The sequence below is a fragment of the Octodon degus genome, unplaced genomic scaffold (assembly GCF_000260255.1).
Source record: "Octodon degus isolate 3935 unplaced genomic scaffold, OctDeg1.0 scaffold00104, whole genome shotgun sequence".
Classification (NCBI taxonomy): Eukaryota; Metazoa; Chordata; class Mammalia; order Rodentia; family Octodontidae; genus Octodon; species Octodon degus.
In genome coordinates, this window is record NW_004524680.1 from 3,383,014 (window position 1) to 3,394,157 (window position 11,144).

Below are 11,144 nucleotides of genomic sequence, written 5' to 3' on the forward strand. Positions count from 1 at the left end.
TAATAGTGTTTGTAAATAGGATATCATGTCCGCATCTTGTACAGCAATTAACCACTAGGAAGAATGTATGCAATGTGTTAATTATTGAAACTATCCTACCATTTTGGTTTGAAACTGTCTCATTGCTATTTGTTTCTCAATAAAATTATGAAAAAAAATGGAATGTCCACCCTGACAATGGGTGGCACCAATCAGGCTTGTGACAAGAATGAAATAAAAGACAAAAAGCAGGCTATTTGTTGTGTGCTGCCTCCTGCCTCCTCTGCTATGGACTATTTTTCCTCTGTGAAACTCTTCTGCCTTGGGGTGTTGGGTATTTTGTCACAGTAACAAGAAAGTAAGACAGGGGCTGGGGAGATGGCTCAGTGGAATAAGCACTTCCTGCACAAGCGCAAGGGCCTGAGTTCAATCTCCAGTTCTGCCAAAAAGAAAAGAAAGAAAAAGACAGATTTTGATACCAGAGAAGTAGGGTCATTGCTGTAACACTATCTGACCATGTGGTTCAGAAGCCTTTGGAACCTGCCTGTAGGAATTGATGGGAAAGGTTTAGATACTGGATTGGATGAAGCAGCAGCCCTGGAATGTTGTAAGCCAAGCTTGATGAGAGATTCTGGTCAAAGTTCAGAAGACCAGAATGCTGACAGAAATGGAGCCAGTAAAAACCAGGCTCAGGAGGTCAGAAACAAAGACTACACTGGCTGCTGGACTCCAGACCATGTGTTATGCTTTGGCAAAAAAAAAAAAAAAAAAAAAAATTGGTTTTGAGTATTTTTGGGAGGGAGGGGCCTGGCTCAGGCTGCCTTAAGGGCGGGTCTGGTAAGGCATGTGGAGCTGGGGATCTAACCGTGGTATCCTGTGCCTATGTTTGCATAAACAGGTGCTTAACAACTGAGCTAACTGGCAGGTCCCCCGTTTTTATATTTTGCACATGTCCAGAGACTTTACCTGAGACTGAGACTAAGGGTGACAGACTAAATAATTTTGTGGAAGAAATTTCAAGTCTAATGTTGAGGTAGTGACATGGCTGCTATCAGAGGCTTTGATCAAATCTATGTTGAGAATCAAGGGCAAAAAGCCCAGGAGCATGATTTTAAGTTTCGAGTTTGACTAGAAAAAAAGCTCCAGTATGTGGCCTACCAAGATGGAACAGAGAACTTGACTGCTGAAAAGATTAACAATAAAGTCAAGTATTTCTTAAGAGCACAAAAGAAAAGATGGTGTAAGGGCATCACAAGAACCAATAGGAGTCCACCCTTTGCAGCTTCAAAAACCCGAAGGTGAAAGACTGCCAAACTAAGCAAGGTAATATACACCTGTAAACCCAGCACTTGAGAGACTGAGGCAGGAGAATCACTGTGAGTTCTAGGTCAGCTTAGAAAGACCAACAAAAAGGGAAAGAACAGAAAGATACTTTGCTGAGAAGAGAGCCCCAAAATACCAAGATCCAGAATGGCAGCTGTCTAGGGAATTTGTTCCTCCAAACTGGGCTCACAGCACCCAGCAAGGCAGGTATTATACCCCTAGAGTAAAGAGAAAAAAGACTTGGTACTGCTATAGCTGGGGGTAGAGCTTGGTGCCATCCACATGGTGCTGATTTTATGAGCATGGAAAGTCAAAGGTTGTGGTGTCAAGGTTTCCACCCAAATTTCAGAAGGCCAAGGAAACCAGGGAGTGCCCCGCAGAGGGAAGTGGGTGAAGCGGTGAGTGTGACACTATGGAATAGTGTATCACTATGGAATAGTGAGTGTATCGCTATGGAATACCATAGCGATCCCAAGTTTGGAGAAGGGACATAGATCATGTGATCTATGATCATTTGTTCATTCTCTGAAGAAAGCTGCACAGAATGCACACAAGCAGCCACGAGCATGACAATCACCTGCAGTGCCACAGGGACGGAGGTGGCTCGAGCCTTTTGGTGTTCAGATTGCCACTGCTGCTGCATGTGGAAATATAAGACTTAATGTTTGCCTTGATGCACTTTGGACTCTCTTTAGTCCCATTCCTAGCCCACTTTACAGCAGAAGTGTTTAACCTGCTTTTAATTTGTACAGGGGCTCACAGCTGAGAGTCTGCCTTAAATCTCAGAAGGGACTGGAGTTGGACTTTTCAGCAGTGGTAAAACTGTTAGGACTTTGGCAACTTTTAGAGGTGGACTAAAAAGCTTTTGTGTAGAGGCTGGAGCACATCAACAGTGTTAGGCCATTGCTGCTGCCTGGAACTAGAAAATGCTTGAAGGCTGTTCTTTTTTAATTCTTTTTTTTAATTTGTGTGTGTGTGTGTGTGTGTGTGTGTCCAGCTCAGCCCACCAGGGGGCAGGGCTGGCTGGCACGTAGTGCTGGGGGATTGAACTGTGGTCCCTGTGCTTTGCTAAGCTTGTTCTAAGTAGCTGCTTTAGACCACTGAGCCATCTCACCAGCCCTTGAAGGCTGTTCTGACAGTTGGTCAACATGGTGGTCTAGGGGCTGGGGAGATCAATCCCCAGTTCCAAAAAAAAAAAACCATGGTGGTGTGCTGCCAACATTGTGCACTGGTGAGGGTACACCTGACCTGCCCACCTGACAACACATTTGAACCCAACCTGACCTCCCCCTTCCCCAGCAGGGATATAAAATGTGAGAACATTCTGCTAGATGATCAGGGATTCCTACAGCTGAGCTCAGGACCTGCCTACCCTTTGCTCCAAGTCTCTATCCTGTCCTTCAGCTTCTGTGAAAGGGATGACCTCTCCAAAGTGGCATCATTGGTGGTGGCAGGCATGGGCCATGAGCACAGGTGGCTGATGGGAGGCTGTAGCCATGGGCCTTGCCAACAGAGTGCCAGGACCTACTTCAGGGGCTGCCCATGCCCATCTGGGACTGCACCAGGTGCTGCCTGCGGCACACATGGTCTTCTGCTTTGGACTTGGTTCTCTGCCAGGTGAGTGTGACCTGTGGGGGAGGAGCTGACAGGTGGTGGTCCCTTCATTTGATTTCCATCCACTGCTGTGGAGCCAGACAGCACGAATGACAGAGCCGAACATGGGCTTTAAGTTTGAGATGCATCTGTGGTATCCAAAGTGGCAGGATGCTTCCAAGAAAAGAACCTATGGCACAGTGTTTGGGACCCTGGAGGCTAGCCCCATACAATTAAGAGGGTTCCATCAGGGGCTCCAGGTCCCTAAGGCAGGCAGCCCAGCAAAGCACACCTCCAGGCAGCCACTGCCTTTGTGTCCTTATTTGCTTTCAGGAAAGTGCCTGGTCATGGGGGGCAGGGGAGCAGATAAACAGATAAAAAGGTTTATTCTGTGGAGCTGTGAGTGCAGCTATCTTCTTGTAGAGAGAAGGCAGATGACCTTCAGGTGCTTCCCTAGGCTGAGGTTCTGCCACTACCTAGTGGGGCTCTAGGACAGAGAAAACACCAATCTACACATCATGCCTTCCCACAGCACCAGAGCTTTAATGGGCAGGTCACAAGGCTGGTCCTCTGGCTCCATAGGGGAAGATGACACCTGGCACACGATGAAGCAGTCAGATGCCATACAGAATACAAGGTGGGTCAGTCTCCTGATTCAAGGGTGTGGAGTTGGGTACTGTAAACTCACAGCAAGACAACTTGAGCTCTTTATTCTTGACAGGTCCTGTCTGAGGAAAGGGGACAGCACTTAAGAGCCCCATGGGCAAGGGGCAGTGAGGTCTAATGAGAGGTCAGGAAAGGAACACACTAGGGTAAGCTGATATGATAACTGCAGAACTGGGGAAGGGACATACCACAGTTTGAGAAAAGCAGTGAAGGCTGCTCCTAGCCCCACAGTAGGTTCTGAAGGATAGATGGTTGTTGAGGGAGAGGCTTAGACATGGAACAGGGATGTAGGCACATCTAGGGGTTCCCTGCAGAGGTAGGTAAGAGGCCCTAGGGGCAGGAGGGTGTGAGGTCTTTCAGTTGATACTCAAAGAAACTGGCCAGGGAACAAATCTAACTTGGGGAAGTAGAACTTAGTAAACAAGGACAGCTTTTTTTTTTTTTTGGTGGGGGGGCACACTCTAGAAGGTATCCCAAAGGGATGGAACTGATAACAGGAGGCACTGATTGCATCTCTGAGCTGGCCCATGCTCAGACCACACAGTACTTTTGGAAGTTCTAGATGACTCCTCAAAGACTGTAATGTTTTCTGTCCAATCCCACCACAGTGCCTAGAAACAAGCCATCCATCTGCTTCATATGGAGGAAGCTGTGGTACAAGGTCTGGTCACCTCTGGCTCAGCTGTGCAACAGCCTTCATTTTCACTGGTAACAACAGGACATGACACAGAATACCCTCAAACTTCCAATGTTTACTGGGCATTCATCCTGTAACTCTTAGCACAGACTGGAGCGTAAGTGTACCTCTGCTCTTTAGCAAGGAATAACCTCTGAGTGGCAGGAAACAGGCTTAGTGTGGGAAGCCTGGCAGAGAAGGCACTGGCACTAGCATCATGGAAGCAGGGACCTCAGGTAGGTGCAGGCTCCGCCCCCCTTGACTCTTCTTCAGCCAGCTCTTGCTGCTGCTGTTCCAACTGCTCCTGCTCCTGGCGATCTAACTGCTGTAGCTGCTGCTCCACATCTTCAGGCACCTGCACCTCCAGCAGGTTTTCCATGCCAGGCTCCGGTTCATCCCCAATAAGCACCTACCAACAGGGTAAGCAGATGAGTAGATAGCCAGCCATGACCACCCCTTCCCCAGCCTCTCCAACTCTGCCCCCACCTGGATGAGTTTCTCACAGGCCATCTGCACATCAGGCTCTGGCTCCCAGGTGTGCAGTTCTCTAAGGATCAGGTAGGCTCCCTGGTCCCGCACCTGCTGCCGACCAGGTGCCGTGGCTGTCAGCTGGGGAGATAGTAGAGGTTACTCAGATGTCAATGTGTGTGTGTGTGTGTGTGTGCTGGGGACTGGCATTAATATACAGGACCCCCCACTCACTAGCATGATGGCTTCAATGAGCATCTTTCGGATGTCAGCATCAGGCTCTCGCTGCTTGTCTGGTGGCAAGTACTGTAGGTCAACAGGAAGCCCTAGGGGAGGAAAGTAGCAGCCATTCGGTGCCTAGGTTGAGAACCTGGTTGGTCCAGGCTCTGCCTGTGTAAGCCTTACCTCACCCCTACTCAACAACTCCCTCCCTGCTGGGTCCTCTCCCACCTGGCCAATCTTGCAGCTCCCACCCAGACACTCACGATCCATCTCTTCCTCTGAAAAATCCTCAGGCCCGGCGAGAGGCAGTAACAAGAAGGGGAGAATGTCAACGTCAGGCCCCAGCAACCACTCATGATGTCCTGGGAGAAGCGACAAGGATGGGAGTCGGTTTGGTCCTCTGATGCAGCAAAGTCCAGTCCCCACCCCAGCAACGCCCATGCCCTCCCCCACCACTCACGGTGCTCGAAGCAGCAATTCCGCAGGGTCCCCACCACCCCGCCCCTGCGCAACGAGGAATCTGAGTATTGGGTAAGGGGCAGCAGCCGCTGGACCACGCACCTGTTGGGAAGGACTACTTATTGCCGTCTGACCTCCTCTCCAGCCCCTCCCCAACCGCGTGGACGCTTCACTCACCTGTCAGGGTCCATCAAGAAGGCTCGTGCCGCAGGTTGCTGACTGAGGTTAGACAGTAGAGGCCCCAGGTAATGGAGGGGCGCGCACGCGTTGTAGCCGGGCGTGCACAGAGCGCACACCAGCCTTTCCAGACCTGACCCCGGTGCCGCCGTCAGTGTTTCCATGAGCGCGGCACAGGGCGCCGGTTCGCGGCTGAGGTTGGCCAGAACCGCTGCTGCCTCGTCTGCCCAGGGCCACTGAGGGTCTAGCGCGCGGCCCAGCAGCCGGGCGGGTAACCCGGGGTCAGCCGCCAGCAGCCGCTCATGCAGGCTGGGGTCGGCAGCCAAGTTCACTAACGCACGCGCGGCGTCGCGAGCCAGTGTCGGGGCTGCAGCCGCCGCCAACTCGGCGAGCGCCAGCAGCAACCCCTCCTGCCTAGCCAAGAGCGCGCGGCCCGGGCCCGAGCCTGTGAGAGCCAACACATGCTGTGCCGCCGCCGCCTGCAGGTCCGCGCGTGCACCCTGCGACAGGAAGGGCAGCAGCTCCGCCGCTTTCGCGTCTAAGGTGTCCTCGGGTACCGCCGGGGCGCCGGGTCTCGCGGTGATCCCAGATTCCTGAGTACCTGCCTGCCCAGCGGCCATCGCCCACACGCCGCTCAACAGACTGGATTCATTGCCCCGCCCGCCCGAGAACGGAAGCCAGCGCGGCCAATCCGAGGCCGCCGGCCCGGCGCGGGGGCGGGACAAGGTCCGCCGCGCGGCCTTCTGGGCGCGGAAGCTGAGGGTGGGGTCTCCGAGCGCTGACTTTGAAGCTCAGGGAGTCCCTTCCTCGGCCAAGGAAAGAACGTATTCTTGTGGCTCCTATAATGGCGTTGCCTGCGCGGATCCTGGGGAGACCTGGTCCCTGGCTCCAGAAACCTTAGGGGCCTCAAAAGTGGCGCACAGAAGTAGGGCTGTGGCTAGTCCGAGTACCGTCTGGAAAGGAGGTGTGTCCTGGCTCTGTGACACCCTGGAGCCCAGAGCTCGTAGGAAACGGGACAGCGCAGGGCCTAGGGCGAAGCCCTAGAAGGCAGGCTTGAATAAGCCTCTGCGCATTGTGAACCAGGTAGCTTTGGGACGTTTGTCAAGACTTCTTCGGTCGCAAGTGACAAACTGGCACAGAAAGACAACCCGTGGAAAATATAACTTGAAGATTTGAAGGACACGCATTGCTGGGATTACAGACCACATGCTCGGCTAATTTGGCTTTTGTTTTTGTTTTGATTGAACATGTTTAAGTGTACATGGGTGTTCTCTGGAACCAGAGCCATACACACGTCTACTTGCATTTGGTTACATCAGATAGGTTTCCACAAAAGTACTACCAATTACCGCATCCTACAATAATTTTTTTTTTTTATGTGTATGTGTGTGTGTGGGGGGGGAGGTGGTATGGGAGATTGAATCCAGGACCTTTACGCTGAACTACATACAATCCAGAACCATTTTGATTTTGATTTATCAATTTTAAAGTTAAGAAGGTTTTTCTTTTAGGGGGTGCTGGCTCAGGCTGCCTTAAGGGCGGGTGTGGTGTGGCATGTGGAGCTGGAGGTCGAACTGCGGTTGCGCAAGCCAGATTGGGTTTTCCCATGCAAGTGCTTAAACTGAGCTAACCGTAAGCCCCTTGATTTTTATTTTGAGATGGAGTCTCACTAAATTGCTAAGTTGTCCAGACTGTGCTTGAACCTTCAGTCGTCTTGCTTCTGTTCTCTCGTCTCTTTATAGCATAAAGGGATATATGCCAAACAGCCAAAAGTAAAGAATCACGGGGCATAGCCTCGAAGGATACTGACAACACAGCTTTTCCTGGCTCCTATGAAATTTGGATCTCCAGGAACAGGGCTAGAAAGTAGCTGTTACTGCTCAACACCTTTCCACCAGAGGGAGACCCTGCCCTGCAGCTCTCATTTTATATTGCATCTGATGTACGTGGGGGTGCTGATTATGGCAAGATGTGAATTATTTAATTGCTGAAGAGGTTGGACATCTTTTCATGTGCTTTCTAGTTACTTGGGTTTCCTCTTTAACTGTACCCTCCCCCCTTTTTAAAAAAACTTGGTTGTTGTTCCTGGACATGATGGTTCACGCCTATAATACCCGGAGTCCAGAGGCTGAGGCAAGAGGATCGCTAACTTTGAGGCCAGCCTAGACTGCATAGTGAGTTCAATGACAGCCTGAACTACATAGTGAGACCCTGTCTAAAAAAACCAAAAACATAAAAAAATCAAAACCGGCCTGTTTGTCTTATGCAGATTGATCCAGAGACTGTTTAAAATATTAAAATACTGTCTAGATATGAATTACTTGCAGAATATTGTTACAATTCCGTATTTTGGCCCTTTGCAGTCCTTTGAGAAACAGAGGTTCTGTATTTTAAGTTGGTCCAATTAATCGCATTTCATTTAGAATGTGTAGTTGAATCTTTGATTGTTTGTTGTTAGCTAGGAAAACAGAAATTTTCCCTAACTTGAAGTCATAAGAAATTTTTCTTACCCCCCAACACTGCCCTGTCCTCCCTTTGTGCATTCCTTTTTTTCTTTTTTCTATTTCTTTTTTTTTTAAATTTTATTTATTTATGGGGGGGGCAGCACAGCCCACCAGGGGGCGGGGCTGGCTGGCATGTGGTGCTGGGGGATTGAACCGCAGTCCCTGTGCTTTACTAAGCTTGTTCTAAATAGGTGCTTTAGACCACTGAACCATCTCACCAGCCCCTTTCTATTTCTTTTGGGTACAGACTTTTATTATTTTTCTTTCTTTTGTTTGTTTTTTGAGACAGGGTCTTGCTGTGTAAATTCAGGCTGGGCTTGAACTCACTATGTAGTGTAAACTGGCCTTGAACTTACGATTTTCTTGCCACAGGTATGCACCACCATGCCCAGTTGTGCATTCCTTTTTATATGATTTTTTTGGCTTCTCAGGACAATAATTCATGAAAACTGGGGCTGGGGATATAGGTCAGCAGCGCAGCACCTGCTTGGCATGTGCAAGGTCCTGCATTCAATTTCCAGTACCAAAAATTAAAATTAAAAAAAATAATTTATGAGTGGTTCCTGCCAGTGTTGTGTTGTTCTTCCTGGGAGGTTCCGATACCACGGAGTCCTTTGACCCTGTGGAGCCTACCGGAGCTGCTCAAGCTTTATTACCAAAAGCTCTTCCTCTACTCCCAGTACACTGGCTCAGTGACAGTGACAGAGTGGTAAAGAATTATTTTTTAAACTGAATTTTCATTCACATTCACATTGAAAATATTTACATTCCGTACCAATCCTTTAACAACCAGAGTTATCTGGAAAAGGAAATGCAGAAAATGAATCCATACAAGATTAACATAGGTGCAAGGAGCTGAGGAGATGGCTCAGTAGAATAAGTGCTTGCCTGGCAAGTGCAAGGGCCTGAGTTTGATCCCCAGTTTTGCGCAAAAAAAAAAAAAAAAAAAAGAAAAGAAAAAGAAAAAGAAAAAAAAAATAGGTGCAGTATATTCCCACAGACCACATTAACACATTACAGTAAAGCTGAGAGCCTTCCAGGCTCAGGAGAAAGAACTGGTGTTTGACTTTGGCATAACAGACTATGATGATGTAAGAAGATGCTGTAGTTCTGCAGACATAGACTCTAAGTGCTGGACCCTCATGACAGTGGCCATACATATCACTGACTGAGTGCTGAAGGGGGATTTTGAGTTTAAACATTGTCTCTGGGTATATTTTGGAAAGAGAGGTGGTTGTTGCTGGGCTGTGATGAATCAGAAGATTGTCCTCTGCAGTATATTCTGGGATAGTTGAGTATAGGAGTTTTGTAAATGGTGTTATGGTGTGTGTCTAGTTATCTCCCCAAAACCTCATGCAGTCATGGGGAGGATTTCTAGAGTTTGTGATTAACTCATGACTAGGATTATGAGTGTAAGTGCTGCTGAGATTATGGGTGTGACTGCTACATCAGGCCTGGGAGAAAGACTTGCTCTCTGCTGCCATTGTTGATCCAGCCCTTTTGTTCTTGCTGTTTTGCTGTTTTCTGCCACCATGAACTGCTGCCTTCTGCCATGTGCCAGTCTGCCTTGGATCCAGCTGAGTATGAACTGAAACTTTCACAAACTGTGAGCTAAATAAACCTTTCCTTCCTTAATTTTGGTTGTTGGGTATTTGTCCCCGTGGTGAGAGAAAAGTAACCAAGACAAATGGTGGGTCAGAACATAAAAAGAAAGTTCAATTAAGTGAAAAAATGCATCCTTTGTTCAAAGATCTATAAACATAATTAAAAATACCTTGAAGCATACATGTTGGTTGATCAAGATAGGCTTAAAAATAATGATTTACATCTGGGGGCTGGGAAGATAGCTCAGCAGTCTTAAGTGCCTGACTGGCAAGTACAAGGACCTGAGTTCGATTTGTGGTACCTCATGCCATTTTGGCCCTGGAATTCGGGGCATGGAGACACATGCCTCTAATCCCAGCACTGGGGAGGCTGAAACAGGAGGATCACTATGAATCTGAACTGTACAGTGAGACCCTGTATCCAAAAATAAATAAGAAAGCTGGGATAAGGTCTTAGCTCTTATTTCTGGGACAATTCATGAAGAACTTCAGACAAGCTTCCAGAAATCTCACAGTTCACTTCAGCATTGGGAGCAGCTGAAAATAAACATAAAAAATGACAAATGTGGATGGACCCTGGCTGGAGTGGGAAATTATTCTGCAATACTGTTTTCCACAGCTGGATATCAATGTTAGCAAAGAAATAAATCATTTACTGAAGAGCCCTTTTAGTGTTCACCCTAAAACAGGTTGGATTTCTGTGCCTATTGATTTACAGAAAGTGGATCAGTTTGATCCCTTTACTGCTCCAACAATGAGCTCCATTGCTGTGAATTAAAATGTCCTTTCCAGGGGCCAGGAAGATGGCTCAGTGGAATAAGCGCTTCCCTGGCAAGCGTAAGGGCCTGAGTTCAATCCCTGGTTCCGCAAAAAAAAAAAAAAAAAAAAAAAAAAAGTCATTTGCACCAATGAAAATGAAAAAGAGGAGAATGAAACTGAATCTGGTATCAAACACAACTACAGATTGTAAAACCAGTCTTAGCACCTTATATGAAAGTATTCAAACGGTTTCTTTCTTTCTTTTTCTTTTGCAGAACCGGGGATTGAACTCAGGTCCTTGTGCTTGCCAAGCAAACACCTATTCTACTGAGCCATCTCCCTGGCCCCTCAAACAGTTTATTGAAAACCTGGATAAATCACAAAATATAGAATTTCTAAAGAAAAGTGACTCACAAAAAGATTTCTAAAGATAATAGCGCACCTCAACCCAGTGTGGATATCTTCTACATTCAACCAAGAATCTAATACTTCAAGACTCATTTAATAAATATGACAAAAGCATACATGTGTCTTAATGCTTAAAGCAGGATTTCGGTTTTTTTTGTAGCCACTCATATTCTTTATTCAGAATTGTAATTTAAAATCATTTTAGGGGCTGGTGAGATGGCTCAGTGGTCTAAAGCACCTACTTAGAACAAGCTTAGCAAAGCACATGGACCGTGGTTCAATCCCCCAGCACCACATGCCAGCCAG

The 11,144-nt window shown here is 47.8% G+C and overlaps 1 protein-coding gene and 1 pseudogene across 1 annotated transcript; one reads left to right on the top strand and one right to left on the bottom strand.

Moving 5' to 3' along the window:
• Positions 1–4,293: 4,293 nt before the first annotated feature.
• On the bottom strand, positions 4,294–6,192 carry Hgh1 (HGH1 homolog). The gene is made up of 6 exons (XM_004638958.2): positions 5,564–6,192; positions 5,388–5,488; positions 5,191–5,289; positions 4,940–5,031; positions 4,724–4,846; positions 4,294–4,646 (listed from the first exon to the last, which is right to left on the bottom strand). The coding sequence occupies exons 1-6, from the start codon at positions 6,181–6,183 to the stop codon at positions 4,470–4,472; spliced, it is 1,212 nt and encodes a 403-aa protein (XP_004639015.1). The 5' UTR covers positions 6,184–6,192; the 3' UTR covers positions 4,294–4,469.
• Positions 6,193–6,407: 215 nt separating this feature from the next.
• LOC101579479 lies at positions 6,408–10,858 on the top strand (annotated as a pseudogene).
• Positions 10,859–11,144: the final 286 nt, after the last annotated feature.

Coding starts and splice junctions, on each gene's coding strand:
- Hgh1 (XM_004638958.2), bottom strand. CDS start 6,183: ATGGCCGCTGGGCAGGCAGGTACTCAGGAATCTGGGATCACCGCGAGA. Junction 5,489..5,563: donor TTCTTGATGGACCCTGACAG/GTGAGTGAAGCG, acceptor CCTTCCCAACAG/GTGCGTGGTCCAGCGGCTGC. Junction 4,847..4,939: donor TCATTGAAGCCATCATGCTA/GTGAGTGGGGGG, acceptor CTATCTCCCCAG/CTGACAGCCACGGCACCTGG.